The sequence below is a fragment of the Rhinichthys klamathensis genome, unplaced genomic scaffold (assembly GCF_029890125.1).
Source record: "Rhinichthys klamathensis goyatoka isolate OS25496 unplaced genomic scaffold, OSU_Roscu_1.1 h1tg000115l_1, whole genome shotgun sequence".
NCBI classification, from domain to species: domain Eukaryota; kingdom Metazoa; phylum Chordata; class Actinopteri; order Cypriniformes; family Leuciscidae; genus Rhinichthys; species Rhinichthys klamathensis.
The window spans coordinates 1,861,741-1,882,619 of NW_026606652.1; the positions used below are offsets into that span (position 1 = coordinate 1,861,741).

The 20,879-nt window shown below is 37.9% G+C and overlaps 1 protein-coding gene across 1 annotated transcript; it reads left to right on the plus strand.

Annotated features, from left to right (window-relative positions):
- The first annotated feature begins 7,457 nt into the window (after positions 1–7,457).
- On the plus strand, positions 7,458–20,590 carry LOC130088260 (deubiquitinase DESI2-like). The gene is made up of 7 exons (XM_056254963.1): positions 7,458–7,652; positions 9,166–9,302; positions 10,465–10,560; positions 17,949–18,021; positions 19,555–19,648; positions 19,731–19,872; positions 20,031–20,590. The coding sequence occupies exons 1-7, from the start codon at positions 7,589–7,591 to the stop codon at positions 20,277–20,279; spliced, it is 855 nt and encodes a 284-aa protein (XP_056110938.1). The 5' UTR covers positions 7,458–7,588; the 3' UTR covers positions 20,280–20,590.
- Positions 20,591–20,879: the final 289 nt, after the last annotated feature.

Here is a 20,879-nt window from a genome sequence, read left to right on the forward strand (position 1 = left end):
AATAATTAAAGCATTGTGATAAAGGAGATAAGAAAGTAATTATGTTCGAATAAATGCTGTATTACCCCAATTGAAATGTGCTTGTTCATATTATATTTTCTGCATGTTGATCTGAGACTGGAGAAAGTATTTTAACATAAAACTTACACACTTCAAAGTTTTGCTGTGCTGTAGAAGTATGCACTTCACTGGGCAAAGAAACATGCATCATTTTAGTAATGTGACAGTGTGAGTATTGGGGCACACTGCCAGGTCATGTTATAAAATTGTGTATTTTATACCATAGACCCATTTGTCATTTGCATCTGTTTTAGCTTCTGAATTTATGTTACGATTATCAGCATTATATAGACCTTCATCTTTCCACTTTTGTACAACTGAAAGGTTGAAGGTGAACCATCACAATGTTGTGCAAAAAGTTGGCGTGAAAGCATGCATACTATTTTGGATTAAAAATATAACTGGGACACAGAGAATGTGAATACCTTATTTTGGTTTACTGAACACACCATGTAAATAATATTTGCAATTGTCCACTTATATGGTCAGTCTTATTACATGTTGGTGTCAATCTGACAACAATGCTCAGTGTTATTTACATGTTAACATTTTTTTTTTTTAAACGCTGATATTAACACTAATATTAAGCAGAACATAGTATGTGCCAGACTCCAGGGACCATGATGCTCTTTCCTATTTCTGGGAGCTCCCAACATGAAATCAAAATATACAGTATAAGATTAATAAAAATATGATATAACATGTTTTTCAAAGAATAAGGGCACAATTTCTGCACACATTGGTGAAGCTATGTGAGATTTCTGATGATTGTCAATACGGTTGCGTCTGAATCGTTCTTTTTTAATCAAATTTTTTTAATGATTCAATTGAACTGATTCACAAAACAAGAGGTGTGTTTGACTTGAAGCGGCGCTGTGCAGACCGATCGGTGTATGACATCAAAGTACTGAGAGAGCAATTTGAAAGCAAACAGAGCCGCCTTCTCTCTAATCGCTCTCTCTGTACTTTGATGTTGTAAGGCCGTCTAATTAGATCCAATGGCGGTACTCGATTAGAGGTAAAGGTCTCACGCGTGTTCCGTCTTTTCTCATGGCAAAGGGATTTTTAATTAAATGCAATACATTTTATCTTATGTATTAAAGGGTTAGTTCACCCAAAAATTAAAATGATGTCATTAATGACTCACCCTCATGTCGTTCCAAGCCCGTAAGACCTCCGTTCATCTTCGGAACACAGTTTAAGATATTTTAGATTTAGTCCGAGAGATTTCTGTCCCTCCATTGAAAATGTATGTACGATATACTGTCCTTGTCCAGAAAGGAAATAAAGACATCATCAAAGTATTCCATGTGAAATTAGTGGGTTAGTTAGAATGTTTTGAAGCATCGAAAATACATTTTGGTCCAAAAATGACAAAAACTACGACTTTTTTCAGCATTGTTTTCTCTTCCGGTTCTGTTGTCAATCCGCTTCAGTGACGCTGATGACGTAAGACGCTGCTGACGTGTTATCAGTGCGCCCGAGCTTCGTTTACAGTCTGAGGGAGACGGACGCTGTAAACAAAACAATCTTCGCAAACGTCTAAGGATTTCGACACAGACAAGACTTGCATTTTTTTGCCCAGCCATATTTATTTGAACCCGAATACACGGACGCACCGGATTACACGTCAGCAGCGTCTTACGTCATCAGCGTCACTGAAGCGGATTGACAACAGAACCGGAATACAATACAATGCTGAATAAAGTCGTAGTTTTTGTTATTTTTGGACCAAAATGTATTTTCGATGATTCAAAACATTCTAACTAACCCACTGGTGTCACATGGACTACTTTGATGATGTCTTTATTTCCTTTCTGGACAAGGACAGTACATTTTCAATGGAGGGACAGAAAGCTCTCGGACTAAATCTAAAATATCTTAAACTGTGTTCCGAAGATGAACGGAGGTCTTACGGGCTTGGAACGACATGAGGGTGAGTCATTAATGACATAATTTTCATTTTTGGGTGAACTAACCCTTTAACTCGTTATTTCATCTGACTCCATAAATGAAAAGGTTTTTCAATTATATCTGTGCATCATTATACGTGAATGTTTGACTATTCCTTTTAACTCTAATGAAAATAAAGTCAAAGTCTGTTAGAATAATCAAATATAACAATTTATTATGTCAGGTAAATGTATTATTACAATTTCATAATCAATTGAAAGATAATCAATGCAAACCATCAAATGTTCTAGAACAAAGAGGAAAATCTTTTACCCGACATTATGAAATACATGACTGCTGAGTCTCGGCCACCCTCAGCATTCACGGGCCGATCTGATATACAGAAAAAGGCCCTGATCCTTCCACTGCATTTCATTATATAGCCAGACCTCATTTCATATGTAAACATGAGTTTACAGTGGAATTGTACTGCGATCACCCCCCCCCCCCCCTAGACTTACTGGGGGTAGAAGTTGACCATTTGCTAACAGTGGGAATTTGCATTCAGGAATTTACACCTTTTGGGGGTAGGACCATGCCTAGAGACCACATTCCTTTGTGTGCCAGTTATCACTAAACTCTTAAAAACCTTATTAGCTTTTGTTTGACTTATTTGGAAATAGGACACTTGTACCAGTCGCACTGAGAAATTTCAAATAATACTAAACACATGTATAAAACTGTATGATAGTTGTTCAAATTAAAACCATATAGATTCTTGTGTGAGTTTGGGTGATCTCTGCAAGAGTGGGGGATGCGGGGAAGAAGTGTGTGTGTGTGTGTGTGTGTGTGTGTGAGATAGTTCAAATGTTAATTTGCAGCAAGGTCCTTCGTCTTGTAAGACTGGAAAACTGGAAACTGGGTGAAGAGATAGACCACTGGTCTATGAGACAAAGGACCTTGGCAAATTAACATTTGAACTCTCACACACACACACACACTTCTTCCCCGCATCCCCCACGCTCGCAGTGACACATAAAAACTCACATAAGAATATCTATGGTTTGATGTGAATGATTATCATTGAGTATTATGTTTGGTATCATTTGAAATGTCTCAGGAATGAGTGGTACAAATGTCTCATTCCCAAAGTATAAAACAAAAGGTAATAAGGTTTTTTAGAAGTTTAGAGAAACTGGCACACAAAGAAAGGTGGACAAATGGCCTTTCTCCCCTACCCCCAAAATAAGGTGTAACCTGAATGCAAATTACCATTGAAAAGAAGTTCTGGCTATTTAATGGAATGCAGCAAGGAATCGTGGCCTTTTCTGTATTTCAGATAGCCCATGAGGTATAGCTCATGTAGTTCTTAAATGTTGGGTTTGCATCTATTTCTCTATTCCTAAAACATTTGATGATTTGCATTGATTATCTTTCAATTGATTATGGAATTGTTATAATACATTTACCTGACATAATAAATTGTTATATTTGATTATTCTAACAGACTTTGACTTTATTCTCATTGGAGTTAAAAGCAATAGTCAAACATTAACGTATATTTAAAGATGCACAGATATCATTGAAAAACACTTTCATTTTATGGAGTCAGATGAAACGAGTTAATACATAAGATAATGTATTGCATTTAATTAAAATCCCTTTGCCATTGGAAGAGACGGAACGCGCATGTGACCTTCACCGCTAATTTGAATGCCGCCCTTGGATCGAATTAGTCGGACTTACAGTCTCATAGACCAGTGGTCAGGTCTATCTCTTCAACCAGTTTTTCCAGTCTTACAATGTCATACACCGATCGGTCTGCACAGCACCGCTTCAAGTCAAACACACCTAGGCTGTGTCCGAAATGGTATACTCTCTTGAGTAGGTACTTATTTTGAGTAATTAATTACTTCTTGACCGCCAAAAAAGTATGTTATATATACAGTAGTCAACATTTGAAGTGGATCAAAACCTTTTAAACCGTTTAAACTGGTTCATTGTCGGTAAATAGTCAAATTTTAGCTGAACCTGCAATCTGTACCAGGAAAAAGGTGCAAAAACTTTAAAGGCACTTTCACCGAAGACGTCTGTGGGATATCATACATGATTTGCCCATATGATCGAATATTACATTTCCTGGTAGTAACTTTAGGAATTCAGACATACTTTTGTCTCATACTTTTTTCCGCCTACTATATAGTAGGGAAGTATGCGATTTCGTATGCAGCCATAGACATACTTCTTTAGTCACATACTGTTTTTCACCTACTATATAGTAGGGATGTATGTGATTTCGGACGCAGCCATAGACACTTCTTTAGTCACATACTGTTTTTCGCCTAATATAGAGTTTTAGTCACATACTGTTTTTCACCTACTATATAGTAGGGAAGTATGCGATTTCGTATGCAGCCATAGACATACTTCTTTAGTCACATACTGTTTTTCGCCTACTATATAGTAGGGAAGTATGCGATTTCGTATGCAGCCATAGACATACTTCTTTAGTCACATACTGTTTTTCGCCTACTATATAGTAGGGAAGTATGCGATTTCGTATGCAGCCATAGACATACTTCTTTAGTCACATACTGTTTTTCACCTACTATATAGTAGGGATGTATGTGATTTCGGACGCAGCCATAGACACTTCTTTAGTCACATACTGTTTTTCACCTACTATATAGTTTTAGTCACATACTGTTTTTCGCCTACTATATAGTAGGGAAGTATGCGATTTCGTATGCAGCCATAGACATACTTCTTTAGTCACATACTGTTTTTCACCTACTATATAGTAGGGATGTATGTGATTTCGGACGCAGCCATAGACACTTCTTTAGTCACATACTGTTTTTCGCCTAATATAGAGTTTTAGTCACATACTGTTTTTCACCTACTATATAGTAGGGAAGTATGCGATTTCGTATGCAGCCATAGACATACTTCTTTAGTCACATACTGTTTTTCGCCTACTATATAGTAGGGAAGTATGCGATTTCGTATGCAGCCATAGACATACTTCTTTAGTCACATACTGTTTTTCGCCTACTATATAGTAGGGAAGTATGCGATTTCGTATGCAGCCATAGACATACTTCTTTAGTCACATACTGTTTTTCGCCTACTATATAGTAGGGAAGTATGCGATTTCGTATGCAGCCATAGACATACTTCTTTAGTCACATACTGTTTTTCATCTACTATATAGTAGGGATGTATGTGATTTCGGACGCAGCCATAGACACTTCTTTAGTCACATACTGTTTTTCACCTACTATATAGTTTTAGTCACATACTGTTTTTCGCCTACTATATAGTAGGGAAGTATGCGATTTCGTATGCAGCCATAGACATACTTCTTTAGTCACATACTGTTTTTCACCTACTATATAGTAGGGATGTATGTGATTTCGGACGCAGCCATAGACACTTCTTTAGTCACATACTGTTTTTCGCCTAATATAGAGTTTTAGTCACATACTGTTTTTCACCTACTATATAGTAGGGAAGTATGCGATTTCGTATGCAGCCATAGACATACTTCTTTAGTCACATACTGTTTTTCGCCTACTATATAGTAGGGAAGTATGCGATTTCGTATGCAGCCATAGACATACTTCTTTAGTCACATACTGTTTTTCGCCTACTATATAGTAGGGAAGTATGCGATTTCGTATGCAGCCATAGACATACTTCTTTAGTCACATACTGTTTTTCACCTACTATATAGTAGGGATGTATGTGATTTCGGACGCAGCCATAGACACTTCTTTAGTCACATACTGTTTTTCACCTACTATATAGTTTTAGTCACATACTGTTTTTCGCCTACTATATAGTAGGGAAGTATGCGATTTCGTATGCAGCCATAGACATACTTCTTTAGTCACATACTGTTTTTCACCTACTATATAGTAGGGATGTATGTGATTTCGGACGCAGCCATAGACACTTCTTTAGTCACATACTGTTTTTCGCCTAATATAGAGTTTTAGTCACATACTGTTTTTCACCTACTATATAGTAGGGAAGTATGCGATTTCGTATGCAGCCATAGACATACTTCTTTAGTCACATACTGTTTTTCGCCTACTATATAGTAGGGAAGTATGCGATTTCGTATGCAGCCATAGACATACTTCTTTAGTCACATACTGTTTTTCACCTACTATATAGTAGGGATGTATGTGATTTCGGACGCAGCCATAGACACTTCTTTAGTCACATACTGTTTTTCACCTACTATATAGTTTTAGTCACATACTGTTTTTCGCCTACTATATAGTAGGGAAGTATGCGATTTCGTATGCAGCCATAGACATACTTCTTTAGTCACATACTGTTTTTCACCTACTATATAGTAGGGATGTATGTGATTTCGGACGCAGCCATAGACACTTCTTTAGTCACATACTGTTTTTCGCCTAATATAGAGTTTTAGTCACATACTGTTTTTCACCTACTACCGGTATATAGTAGGTAAGTATGCGATTTGGACGCAGCCATAGACATACTTCTTTAGTCACATACTGTTTTTCACCTACTATATAGTTTTAGTGACATACTGTTTTTCGCCTACTATATAGTAGGGAAGTATGCGATTTCGTAAGCAGCCATAGACATACTTCTTTAGTCACATACTGGTTTTCACCTACTATAGAGTTTTAGTCACATACTATTTTTCACCTACTAGTAGGTAGGCCCTAAGTATGCGATTTGGACGCAGCCATAGACATACTTCTTTAGTCACATACTGGTTTTCACCTACTATAGTAGGGATGTATGTGATTTCGGACGCAGCCATAGACACTTCTTTAGTCACATACTGTTTTTCGCCTAATATAGAGTTTTAGTCACATACTATTTTTCACCTACTAGTAGGTAGGCCCTAATTATGCGATTTGGACGCAGCCATAGACATACTTCTTTAGTCACATTCTGTTTTTCGCCTATATAGTTTGAGTCACATACTGTTTTCCCCTTACTATACTGTAGGTAAGTATGCGATTTCGGATGCAGCCATAATGTCTAAAAGATTTGTTCACAAATCACGAATGAGTCGGTACGAGTGGTCAACCGGTCACCGATTCACTCGACAGAGAACTGTCTCTTTCAAACAAGTCGAGTGCGCTGATTGTATGGACATTTGACTGGTGTGGAAAAACTTGCACAAATCTTACAAATAAAACATACTGAAAATATGTATGACTTGAGTGTATTATAATAGTTTAAAACAAGTATTTTTTTTTCAGCCAAAAGATGCAAATTAATTATTTTGTTGTTGAATGTGCTTAATAAAATTACAATAAACATCTAATCGAAAAAAGCAATAACTTCAATAGTCTATGTGACAAAATGGGACGTTTTAGAGCATGTACTACACAGATTTCTTTACATATATGTGATGCAATATGGCGAACTGTTGCAAGAACCGACTCCCGAAGTCAAGATAAGTCAGGCGTCCCGTCACTGCAGTGCACTCTGAAAGTGTTCCGGTGGTGTCCGCTAGGGGGCAGTGACGGGTGCGCTCGTGTCCCGGCAGCATTAGAGAGGAAGCAGGCGGAGTTCCGCACGCTTTAGGAGGCTTTTTAGCTGTTTCGGGAATAAAAAGTAGAACTTTTCCGACATCATGAACGGATCCGCACACAGCGCGGCGAGCGTTACAGATATTACACTGAAAAGAGGCCCGGCTGGTAAGTTTGGCTCTCTCTTCGACTTCTCCTGCACTCTCGGAGCTGTTGAAACAGAGTTCAGTCCGGCGGTTCGGTTCTGTGCTGCTGGTTCGGCCCGCTTCAACAATAAGTGCTGATTTAACAGGCGCCGTGAGTCAGAACAGATAATCCGGACCCGAATGGGTTCTTGCAGACGACTAGATCGGGTTTATTTAGAGACGTTTGTGTTATTATGAAAGCGAAAGTTCAGAACCAGCACAATACACTGTCAGCGATATGGACCGACATATACAGACACATTTCTGTCAGATTCAGGCACACTATGTTTGGCTGATATTGAAGTGTTTCAGGTGTTGTGGGTCTGGATTTGTGCAGGTTCTGAGCGCTGACAGTCTCAGCTGCCTGTTGACTTTGATTAAACTCTTATATAATGCGTTGGTGTGTGTGACCTTTGCGAGGTCATGGACTGGAGTGCTCTGATAGCTCTGGACTTTGACTTGTGATTAAAGGGTATGACTTTAAAACAATAATATAATCTTCATACGTCATCAACACCATTGATCAAGTCAGTTTGTTTAACTGATACCAGGCCCACCCCTTTAAACAATCCATTTGTCAATATTGGAAATAAAATGTTATTAATCTTAATTAAATTCGATTTAGACCCATGGACTGGATCTGATATAGTATTATTTAACATGATTTTAGGTGCAAAACTGTCCACCAGTGTGCATTGATGTATGACTATCCTACATTTTGACCTTTTCATCATATTCATCACACGTACATATTCAGATTTATCTTAAATAAATTACATTTTAAATCTGAAATAAATTGCGTAAATAAATCAAATACATTTACAATTTGAAAATTCACTTTATCTACTTAAATGCATGTTATAGATCTTATGGAATGAATCATCCATGTATTTTTTTCTTTTTCTTTTTTCTTGTAATGTTTAATCAAAATTGCATATCTTCCGACGTACGTCACGATTTCTCTCTGGTGGTGACGTATGCCGGACTTCTCCAATCATTTAGTGATACCCACATTTCAAAATTCAATCAACTACTAATTTATAGACAAGTCCCCTCATTTAGTTTTTTGATAATCTGGTTTCACTCGGATGTTCTTCACAATTCAGAGTAAAAGATCTGTTGCTTTTTTCATTTTGTTGTAACTTTAAATTTGAGTTGTATGTATCAACCTCTTACTAAAATACATAAAAGAGCAAAGAGGAACTTTTTAAACTTTTTTTGCTTACTGCATAATTTCGATCACTAATTTTAAGTGTTTTGATTAACATTACTTACATTATGCATTAGCATAGATATAAAATGTTTCTGACAGCAAGGACTGCATTTCACAGTGATGTTTTCCATGTGTGTATCTTAAGCAGTGATGCCTGGCTGGGATCATGTCTGTTTGTACAACATCTCCGTTTCTTCAGAAATCACATTAAGGCCTTCTGACCATTAATCATGTAAGTAGTCCAACCTGGTGCTGTGTGTAACATCCTCTCCGTCTCTGTCAGGTCTGGGGTTTAATATAGTCGGTGGAGTGGACCAGCAGTATATAATGAATGACAGCGGAATCTATGTGGCAAAAATCAAAGAAGACGGAGCAGCCGCGCTGGACGGACGTCTGCAGGAGGGAGATAAAGTTATTGCGGTAAAACCACTGTAATTTACTGTACAAACTCAACACATTATACTTTACTCATGCTTAATTTTTTAATATGTCTGTACTTAAAGGATTAGTTCACTTTTTAAAAAACTTTTGCTGATAATTTACTCACCCCCATGTCATCCAAGATGTCCATGTCTTTCTTTCTTCAGTCGAAAAGAAATTAATGTTTTTGATGAAAACATTCCAGGATTTTTCTCCATATAATGCACTTTGCTGGGCACCAAACGGTTCAAGGTCTAAATGACCGTTTCAGTGCAGCTTCAAAGGGCTTTAAACGATACCAGACTATGAATAAGGGTCTTATCTAGCGAAACGATCGGTCATTTCAAAAATAAATAAAAAAGTTAAAGTTTTATAGGCACAAATGCTCGCCTTGCGAACTCTCCTGTTCGAACTCGTTCATCAAAATGAACGAATCTTTTTTCGAGTCAGTGACTCGAAAAAAGATTCGTTCATTTTGATGAATGAGTCAATGACTCGAAAAAAGATTCGTTCATTTTGATGAACGAGTTCTAACAGGAGAGTTCGCAAGGCGAGCATTTGTGCCTATAAAACTTTAACTTTTTTATTTATTTTTGAAATGACAGATCGTTTCTCTAGATAAGACCCTTATTCATCGTCTGGTATCGTTTAAAGCCCTTTGAAGCTGAACCTAAACGGTCATTTAGACCTTGAACCGTTTGGCTACCATTGAAGTCCATTATATGGAGAAAAATCCTGGAATGTTTTCATCAAAAACATTAATTTCTTTTCGACTGAAGAAAGAAAGACATGGACATCTTGGATGACATGGGGGTGAGTAAATTATCAGCAAAAGTTTTTTAAAAAGTGAACAACTCCTTTAACTGTGAATCAAAACTACCACTTCACCAGAGCAGAAATGGATACATTTTATAAGAAAAACGTTCATTAAACTTTATATAAACGTTTGGAGTCAGTGAGATTTAATAAAGGTCTCTTATGCTCACCAAGGCTGCATTTATTTGTTAAAATAAAAATTTGTTAATATTGTGAAATATTATTTCAATATAAAATAACTGTTTTCTATTTGAATATATTTTAAAATGTCATTTATTCCACTGATAGCAAAGTTGATTTTTCATATATGCTCAATAAATGATGAGTACATGATTGTTTGGTGTAGATAAATGGCCAGAAGTTGGACAGTCTGTCTCACGGTGCAGCAGTGGAGCTGTTTCGGTCTGCAGGGGAGGATGTGCATCTTCGCATACAGCAGCGAGTAAGTACTGCTGGCCATCGCAATTGTGATGTACTGTAGATTACATCTCTGGGAACTGTCAATCAATCAGCTTCACTTACATGTGTTTGTATACGTCTACAGCCTATTCTGCAGAACGGCCCCACAAGCTCTCGTGCCGATGGAGAATCTTCATCTGCTTTCGGTACATGGACATTGTATACTGTAGTCGCCCTGGCAGTAGTAACAGCAGGTTTCATCGCTTACAAACGCCTTCAGCTGAACCACCGGGGGCCCCGGGGCCCGTTTTAACCCATCACATTTTATAGACTAAAGCTTTTTTTTTTTCTTTGAACTCGCCCAAACATAACCAGGGAGTGAAAATGGAAACCCAGTTAATGGAAGCAGAAAGTGCAAATTTTCTTTAATCGTTTATGCCATGTTATCATGACACGCATGTAGCTGTAAAATATTTTCACGATTAATTTGGTGATAATCATTGGCGTTTAACCAGAATACCCAGCATGCCTGATGACATCACATGGTGAAATAAGGGAACGGGGATGATGAACACAGTGTTTGGATCAACAGCTGCAGAAATCTCTGTAATCCGAACTAGACAGAGGGGCCGCAGGCAGGAGACCTAGGCCGAGGTGGAGCTGTGTTTCTGGGCAGAAGACAGACCCACAGTGGAATGATTCGTCTTGTACCTCCAGAGAGGGCTTGAATGAGCCTGAGGTTGTACGATTAGATTAATTGAGGTATTCTCGGGTACCTGCTTGCGCAAGAGTATGTTCGAAAGCGTGCATGATGTGGGTTGAGAGTTTTTAAAAAAAAAAATACTTTAATTTCTCACTCATCCATGTTGGAACATGCAGGATGCATTTCAGTGGCTGGAGTAGTGTGGGAAGTGAAGCCGTTCAGTTTGTTTATTTGCCATCAGTGCTGGCCTTGTATTTGCTCTTCTTCCTTCAGGGGAATAAAAAACTAAAGGTGGAACTTTAGAATTCACAATCAGAATGAAAATGATGTATTGTTGATGTTGTATATGGCCTGTGTTTCTGGAATCGTCTTGTACATAATTTTTTTTTTCTTCACCTCAACTCGTGCCTGGCCAAGTTGAGCTGCTGGTCTCAGCGCTGCTCCCTGTCTGCAGTTTTAGGGGCGGCAGCTCGTGCTGCTTCTGACTGTATCTGTCCTGTAACTGACAGATGTGTTTGTGTTGTCATGGCTGATCTTCTGCAGGTTTGTGTGGATAAAAAAAACACATGTAAAGGCCATGTATGAAGTGCTCATTCACGTTTCACAGTTTAAATAATGTTGGATTCACATGCATCAAGCATTGAATAAATCATTTGTTTGAAAAAACAATTTACTTTTTGCTTCTCGGTATTTGAAATATTTTTTACAAATAAAAGATTAAAACGGCAAAATCATTGATTGTATTGACACTGACATCTACATATGCTAGGTAGTGCATCTTTTACATTTTAAGATTTATGAATTAGAATTAATTTATTATGAATGAAAATGAATTTACAAGTGTTAATAAATTAACATTGACCTAGATTAATGGGTTCTTTAAAAAAAATTAGCCTACCGTTAAAAATTCATTGTTATATGATACAAAATGCATTAACTAATGTTAACAAGGCAAACCGTATGGTAAAGTGTTATTATTGAGGATGGATGTAAGGTCTGAAATAGTACGTTTTTGTTGAACATTTTTTGCGGAGGGACAAGTTGAAGGGATAGTTCACCCAAAATGAAAACTCTGTCAGTAATTACTCACCCTCATGTTGTTCCAACCCCGTAAGACTTTCGTTCGTCTTCGGAACACAAATTAAGATATTTTTGATTAAATCTGAGAGCTGGATCACTCCTCCATAGGCTTCTTAAGGGAATGAAATTTGCCTACCCAAAAGTTATTAAAGACATCATTAAAATAGTCCAAGTGACTACAGTGGCTCAATCTTAAGTTTATCAAGAGAATACTTTTTGTGCGCAAAAAACAAACAAAAATAACGACTTTATTCAACTATTAATTTCCTTCTCTGTGGGCCTCGAGTTAGTTCACGTAGTGAAACTGCGCAGCGCTTCTAGGTTGTACGTCACGCGCATCACACACATGACCAGCGTTGGCCAATAGTGAGCCTACGTGTGACGTACAACACAGAAGCGCTGCGCAGTTACACTACGTGAACTAACTCGAGGCCAACAGAAAAAGTATGCTCGTCACTTGATAAATTTAAGATTGAGCCACTGTAGTCACTTGGACTATTTCAATGATGTCTTTAATAACTTTTGGGCTGGCAAGTTTCAATCCCTTAGAAGCCTATGGAGGAGTGATCCAGCTCTTAGATTTAATCAAAAATATCTTAATTTGTGTTCCAAAGATGAACGAAAGTCTTACGGGGTTGGAACAACATGAGGGTGAGTAATTACTGACAGAATTTTCATTTTTGGGTGAACTAACCCTTTGACCTTCAGTCACATGTATTAATTGACGAAGAACACGCATCACACTTTTGTTTCCATCCAATGCTGCGAATTTAAGGCAAACTTGGAATAAAGCAGTTTCCATCCCATGTGTTTACAAAATCATCACATTTTTAGGTGCAGTGAATGAAATTCGTCTGCTGGTTAGTCCAGTTATCCAATCACATCCACTGTTGATGCAAAGTCACGTGATTTATTTGGTAAAGGAGTTTCCTTTGTAGTTTATGCGCATGTCGTCTTTTTATATAAAAAAAAAATTGCGCATTTTTAGAATGTATGAGCATCTTGGCGTTTCCATGCAGCGTTCTTATGTAATATCCCAAAATACGCATACAGAAGAAGTTCTATAAGTGTCTTCACAGCCCCCTTCCAGATTTCAGAGGAATTCTGATTTCTTAAAGGGATAGTTCACCCAAAAATGAAAATTTTGTCATTAATTACTCACATTAATTACTTTCGTTTATCTTCGGAACACAAATGAAGATCTTTTTTAATGATCAGAGCTTTCTGTCTCTTCATTGACAGTCTACTCAACTACCACTTTCAACCACCAAAGTTAGTAAAGACATCGGTTTTAAGTTTTACGCCTCATTTTTGTGAAGGGACAAAAAAAAAACCCCACTGAATTTACCACTTTATTCACAAAATATTAAAATGTAAAAAAAAAATCAGACTCAATGGAGGGACATCCGAAGATGAATGAAAGTCTTACGGGTTTTAAACGACATGAGGGTGAGTAATTAATGACAGAATTTCCATTTTGGTTGAACTAACCCTTTAAGAAGAAAATTTCATAATAATTATAGCTTTATAATATAATAATTTGAGTTAGATATGAATAAATAGGCCTAAATATAACATTTTACTGTCGTTATAAAGCTCAGCTATCATTGGTCAGAGCAGGTGTACAATATGCTACAGATCTTATTATACATAATGAGTGTGTGTTTGTGTGCGTGTGATAGTATAGTAAAAATATTGCTGTCAAAATATTTTAATCCCTTGTCCTAGTCCCATTACCATGACTCTTGAATGCAGATACAAAATATTTTGATACTGTGACAATAAGTGGGTACAATTGCTTATGTTAGGGATGGATGAAATGCAGAGAACTGCTCTGCATCTGTGTCCCATTGAGATAACTGACTCACGATAACATGCAGTATCATATGTGTGAGTGATGGGCTGTCTGCTGCTGTGTCTTTGTCTGCTGTCTGAGAACGGAAGCACATGCCTTTGACAAATGACTACTGGTATGTGCATGTTTGTGTGTGTTTGTGTCTGTGTGTGTAGTAGTACTCCTCATCAGAAATCAATACACTCAAAGGCAGCAGTGGTTGAATGCACTTAAGAGAGAGAAACAAAAGAGAGTGATAATGCAGTACTTCCTCTGCTGGAGTCTTATTACATTATGGCTAAAGCAGAAAGAGCGGTGGCATCATGTTTAAAGATTTGGCTTATTTACATTTACTTCTAATGTATTTAGAATATTGAATAATCAAACGCATACCTAAAAAGACACCGTTCTGTAATGCTGTTTCATTATTTAAATTACATCAGCATGGCTAAAACATGTCTAACACATTCCTTAATGCAGTTATACTCTACTAGACAAGACTTGGTAACATTTTACAAGAAATAGGACATGGATTCAAAAGCACATACAATCTAACAGTGCAATTTTGCTCAAACACCATCATCAAATACTAAACCTATAAAAACGGACAGCCTCACCATGTTATGGGTTATACAGTAAGCATTAAACCATCTCCCTCTCTGTCACTAATAAACCCTCTGAGAGCAATGACCATCAGCTTAGATGAGCTCCTGTAATAATGCACTGTCAAAAAAATAGTTAAATTCACTGTAAACAATGGAAACACAATGTAACTGTAACCAAAAATAACCATAGCTCTAAACAAATGTAATGGCTTGCAGGAATTCTAGGAATATGTCTTATTCATCCATAAAATATTAGGTGTTTCTATACTTTTCTTTACTACAAAAACATATTTGTAACAATATTTCACTTTAATCTATATGGATTAATACATATTTATTTTTTGGTAAATTATAAGGCCATGCAGACTTTTTACAAGTAAAAAGTTACTTCTTTGCAGTAAAATGTATTGTATTTTAAAATATAATTATAATTATTTTTTTGTTTTATATATTACCTTATAATATGTTATAGTTATCCAACGATCAGGTAGCATTTAGCATTTTTACGTTGTTTTCCTTTAAAATTACATAAAAAATAAATAAAAAAATTACAGTTTGTAGTTTATGTCAGTTAACATATTCTTCAGATGCCATTTTAACATAACACTGTTATTTGGAGATCAGAATACGCATCGCCCCCGCCCCGATATAACGCTCTGCGCGGATGGAGGAGGGGGATGATGAACGCGCTGCGTATTGATCGTGATGATGATGATGTAATAAGCGCACGCTCCGCTGATTCTAGTGCACACTAGATTCCTCACGCTCGCGACCCGGCTAGAGTGATGTCACCATCAATATAATGAACCGTGTTTAGGAATTTTCACACCGCGTCCGTGCTGCTCAGCGCGGCCTCCATGAGGATAAACCCCGGGACTGCGGCGCTGATGGCTGTTGGGGTCGGAACTGCACCAAGCTCCCTTCGACATCACATCTGCGACCCCAGCGCTCAGGCAAGCGGCAAAACCCGTGCAATCGAAACACGCGTGAGCGCGCGCTTCTTTACAGCAACATTCTATATGGAATATTGGTCATCTTAACGGGAATTCAAACTGCTGATTTGGCTGACAGCCAGTCATTGTGCATCACATGTCATCTGCGCCCTTTCAGGACTTTTTTTGGTTAGTGTCTATCATTGAAAACCGGTGAAATAGGTCTTATTCGGTGCCTGTGCTCTCTTCCCCTCGCGCTTACCGGAGACTGTCCGCGCGCTGCGCACTCAGAGGCCACAAGTGCCTGTTTTCTCTGGCTAGATTCACCATTGATGGAAACTGATGCCCTGTTGCCTTTCCTCGCCCGTGCCTACCTCTGCAGCCGCTGTTTCTCGGTTAGTAACGCGACTAGGCCCACGAGCCCAGCTCACAGAATGACTCTCTGATTGATAAAATGAAAAGAGTGGGTCATTTATGTAGTGTTTTGGTCTTTTGGATGTTGGACTAGCGACTTTGCTGTGTTTTAATCTTCTTTGGATCCGAAACCCGGGTGCGCGAGGGGCTCGAGAGCAATAAACGCCCGTTATTTTAAGGGACCGCGCGCTTCTCTCTCAGGATGGCAAATGAGCCCGTTATTCTTAATGTGTATGACATGGTAAGAACTTTAACCCTTTCATTATTTCATCATTTAACGTTACACTGTTTTTCATAAACCTCGCTCCTTTTGGTCTCTAATTTTGCATTTTATAAAAAAACAAAAAAAAAACAATACAAAGACTTTAGGAATGGTGGTCATATAGTGTAGTGATGAAGCATCTGGGCCGATAACACAGAGGTTTAATTTTGAAAGCACGTTTTCAAACCTACTGTGAAGCATATTTGACAGCGGTATAGATGAGAGCGCGTGTGTTTTTACTCCCTTGCTCGAGGAGGCGCTGTAACCCCATCACAATCTAAACATTTGCACCAGACAGAACAGTGATTGTGGTAATCCAAATGTTTATTTATGAAGTAACACTTCTTGTCATTATAATGCTGTATATTTTATGCAATATTATGTCATAAAACCACAAGACAGACATTTTAACATCAAGAAAGTGACTAATGGGTAGGCTACACATGGACTTATTCGTTTATTTTACATTTAATAAGTCGTATCTAAATACTATATCCAAATAAAAGTATGTATTATAAGTTAATTCATGCATTCCCCTGGAAATACACACACCATATAACACTGGGGTGGGATAGACTAGTCTCTGTGTACATTAAATCATGTTCTGCATGTTCTATTATTCATGAAGGGCAGCTGGTGCACCTTTTTGGCCTCACACTCACACATACATGTTTTCTCTCAATATTCACCCCCTCCCCCCCTTCCCCTTAAAGAGTTAGTTCACCCAAAAATGAAAATTCTGTCAGTAATTACATGAGGGTGAGTAATTAGTAATTACTCACCCTCATGTTGTTCCAACCCCATAAGACTTCCGTTCATCTTTGGAACACAAATTAAGATATATTTGATTAAATCTGAGAGCTGTCTCACTCCTCCATAGGCTTCTATTGTAATTGAAACCTGCCGGCCCAGAAAGTTAGTAAAAACACTGTTCAAATATTCCAAGTGACTTCAGTGGCTGAACCTTAAGTTTATCAAGCGATGAGAATACTTTTTGTGCGCAAAAATAAATAAATAACGACTTTATTCAGCTATTCGTTTTCTTCTATGTGGGCCTCTGAGTGAGTTCACGTAGTGTAACAGCGCAGTGCTACGTCAGAATGTAGGCTCACTATTGGCCGACGCTGGTCATGAGTGTGATGCTGGACAATAGTGAGCCTACGTTCTGACGTAGCACTGCGCTGCTACACTACGTGAACTAACGATGTTTTTACTAACTTTCCGGGCCGGCAGGTTCGGGGGGGGAGGGGGCTTTTTGAGTGTGAGGCCAAAAAGGTGCCCCAGCTGCCCTTCATTCCATTTTTGGGTGAACTAACCCTTTAAAGCTTATTGTGTGTGTGTGTGTGTGTGTGTGTGTGTGTCAGGGTTTTGCACCATTCATTGATTTGAATGCCATGTATATACTTAACAGGATGCAGAATATAGATAGATAGATAGATAGATAGATAGATAGATAGATAGATAGATAGATAGATAGATAGATAGATAGATAGATAGATAGATAGATAGATAGATAGATCCAGACATAGAGAAACAAAGACATTTACAGTTAATTAAAACATGATTGTATGATGATGTCGTTCTCCCTCTTGCTCTCTTAGTACTGGATAAATGAATACACCTCCACTCTGGGTATTGGAGTCTTCCACTCAGGAATAGAGATCTACGGCAGAGGTAGAGTGACATATTAAGATTATTCAATGATTTAATCTTTTTTTTTTTTTTGCATCAAACTCTAGACCTCTACTGGAACCTCAGTCCCATTTGTAAAGAACTTCATTACACACAGTGGAAAGGGTTGTTTCAGCTACTGGGACTACAATTAGTGGACATGTTCCATTACTGATATATTTAGAGTGTCAAATAAAAAATACTATGACATGAGGGTGAAGATAATTTAGAACTGAATGAGCAACTGAATATATCATTCATCATTTCAGTTTTTTTATTTTTTATTTAAGTAGTAGTAATTGGAGTGGCCACATTTAAGTAATGTGATATATACACATACATCACTATTCCTTGTTATTGTACATGTTTTTGTTCATTCAACGGTCACCAATGCAATCACTGCGATCTGAGCCTTGTCACTAGCATTTAAAGGCCTGCGTAAGGTTTGCAAGTGACTTTACATGACCTACAATTGGCAGTGGACTGTTGTCTGTCTGTAGTGAATGATGGAACACAACAGAAAAAAATAAACTGTTGCCAATAGTGATCTGAGTCATAAAGTAACAGAGAATATGCTGTCTTCTTTCACAGTGTCCTTTTTTTTTTTTACTCTTTCACACATTAGCAGCATTGATACAGAGCAGACATAGGCAGCTCTGAGGGGTGAGGACTGAGCCATGATTTGTGGGATCTTTACTCTAGCCTCTCATTAATACACAGATATATGTCAGAATAGGGGGGGAAAGATGATTGCAATAGATGTATGATATGTATGTGATGTATATCCAAGTCAAACGGCTTCCCGAACAAGAAAAACATTTGACTTGATTTTGTTAACCAGGAATTGATCGGATAGATGATGTGCATCGATTAAAAAAAAACACACACAAAAAAACAATAATCCTCCATTTTGATTTCTTGCCGATATTAAAGCAGGGCCTTAACCACCATAAACATTGAGGGGGACAAAATGGCCAAATTTGTTCCCACCAATATTTGACATTCTTGATGCTGCTCTGTTTGTTGTTAGGATGAGAAAAAGTTCAATCTTTAGGCTGGTTGCCTCTGCAGTCTAACTGCGCTCGTCAATGTCAAAATGATTGAGATGGTTAATCAAATCAGAGAAGGTACTGTTCACAGATACCACATATGAATTCCAGCATGACACTTACATTTGTGAGGTAGGATGTAAGTTGCTAAATATTTAATATTTATGATAGAAAATTTTAACCACAAAAAGGAATATCCAGGAGAATAATAATTTACGTAACTTGATCTGATGAGACAAGAAATATTTGTTTTTGACATATTAGGCATACAAATAAGAGTGAATTTTTGCATGTTTTAAAATAAAGATATTATTTGCTAATAGTTTAGATTGATTACCGGTACTGTACAAAGTACATTGGTCCTCCCAATGTGCAAGACAGCCTGAATTTAAAGTGAAGTATGGTGTTCTTGTAAAATTCCTTCTAAAGTGACAGTCAAAAAAATGTTCACAACCTACATTATTATTTGCTGTTTTGTTTCCATTAGAGTTTGCATATGGCGGCCATCCATATCCCTTCAGCGGCATTTTTGAGATCAGCCCTGGAAATGCCTCAGAACTGGGGGAGACTTTCAAATTCAAGTGAGTTTTACACAACCACATACACACACACACACGCATATGAGCCATAAAAAACATATCACAAGTCCTGTTTTCTCTACAGAGAGGCTATAGCTCTGGGTACAACAGACTTTGCAGAGGAGGACATTGATAAAATAATGGAGGAGCTGGGAAAGGAGTTCAAGGGAAACGCCTACCACCTGATGCACAAAAACTGCAACCATTTTTCATCCTCGCTGTCTGAGGTCAGTTTACTCCCCTAATGACTTTTTCTGTCTTTCTTTTATAAATGATCTGACTATAGGCCATATACAACCTCACTGACTGATGATGACATATATGCTTGTAATTTTTTTTACATTCTCACATCATTTTCTCTCTCTCTCTCTCTCTCTCTCTATAGTTGCTGTGTGGGAAAGAGATCCCGCGCTGGGTGAATCGATTGGCATATTTCAGCTCCTGTATACCATTTCTGCAGAGTTGTCTGCCTAAAGAGTGGCTCACGCCTGCCGCGCTCCAGAGCCATATCTGCATGGGCCTTCGGAAGGAGAACACACACTCCCACACACACGATTCCAGCGACGATGAGCCCTCATCTGCCCCAGAGGCAGCCGCTGGAACCTCACACAGCTGCAGACACACCCGTGTGTGATCTCACATACACACACAGTTTTACACTAATTTGAACACACATACACTCCAACCTCTGATCCTGCTGCTACAGCGCCTCCTGCTGGGCTGGGAGACCTCATAGCGTCTCATGGCGTCTCTGAAAGGGGAAATCAAAGTCATGTTATTTCTGTAGAGCCTACAGGGATTTAAAAACCTTGCAATGGTACTCTTAAAGTTTTAGAATTGTTTGATTTTCTACTGAGATTTTAGGGAAATCAAAACAGTGTTTGCCATTTAGTGTTCTCTCTCTTATAAGTAGGACAATAATTATGAATGATGGGTGAACATGATGGACTGTCCCTGCTGGTGTGTGACAGCACTACAGGCCCTTCAAAAATACTGAAGTTTCCGTAGTCAATTCATTTCTGTTTGTCCCTTTGACTTTTAATCTCACCTGGGTGTTCTCTAGATTTAGCCGAGTTTGCTGTGTATTTAATTATTTTCTATTTTGTGATAGAATAAAACAGTGTGTCATCTGCAGAGGAATTTACATTCCTAACCTTACTTTTTTTCCTCAGTGACTTTAGTAATATAAATCTGCTTTAATTTAATGATATGATGTCAAACTAATGCCATCTTT

What these genes read in the sequence shown, in the direction of transcription:
- LOC130088260 (XM_056254963.1), top strand. Translation starts at nt 7,589, where the DNA reads ATGAACGGATCCGCACACAGCGCGGCGAGCGTTACAGATATTACACTG. An exon ending in ACTGAAAAGAGGCCCGGCTG is followed by an intron (nt 7,653 to 9,165) that starts GTAAGTTTGGCT and finishes CGTCTCTGTCAG; the next exon opens with GTCTGGGGTTTAATATAGTC. An exon ending in GGGGAGACTTTCAAATTCAA is followed by an intron (nt 19,649 to 19,730) that starts GTGAGTTTTACA and finishes TTTTCTCTACAG; the next exon opens with AGAGGCTATAGCTCTGGGTA.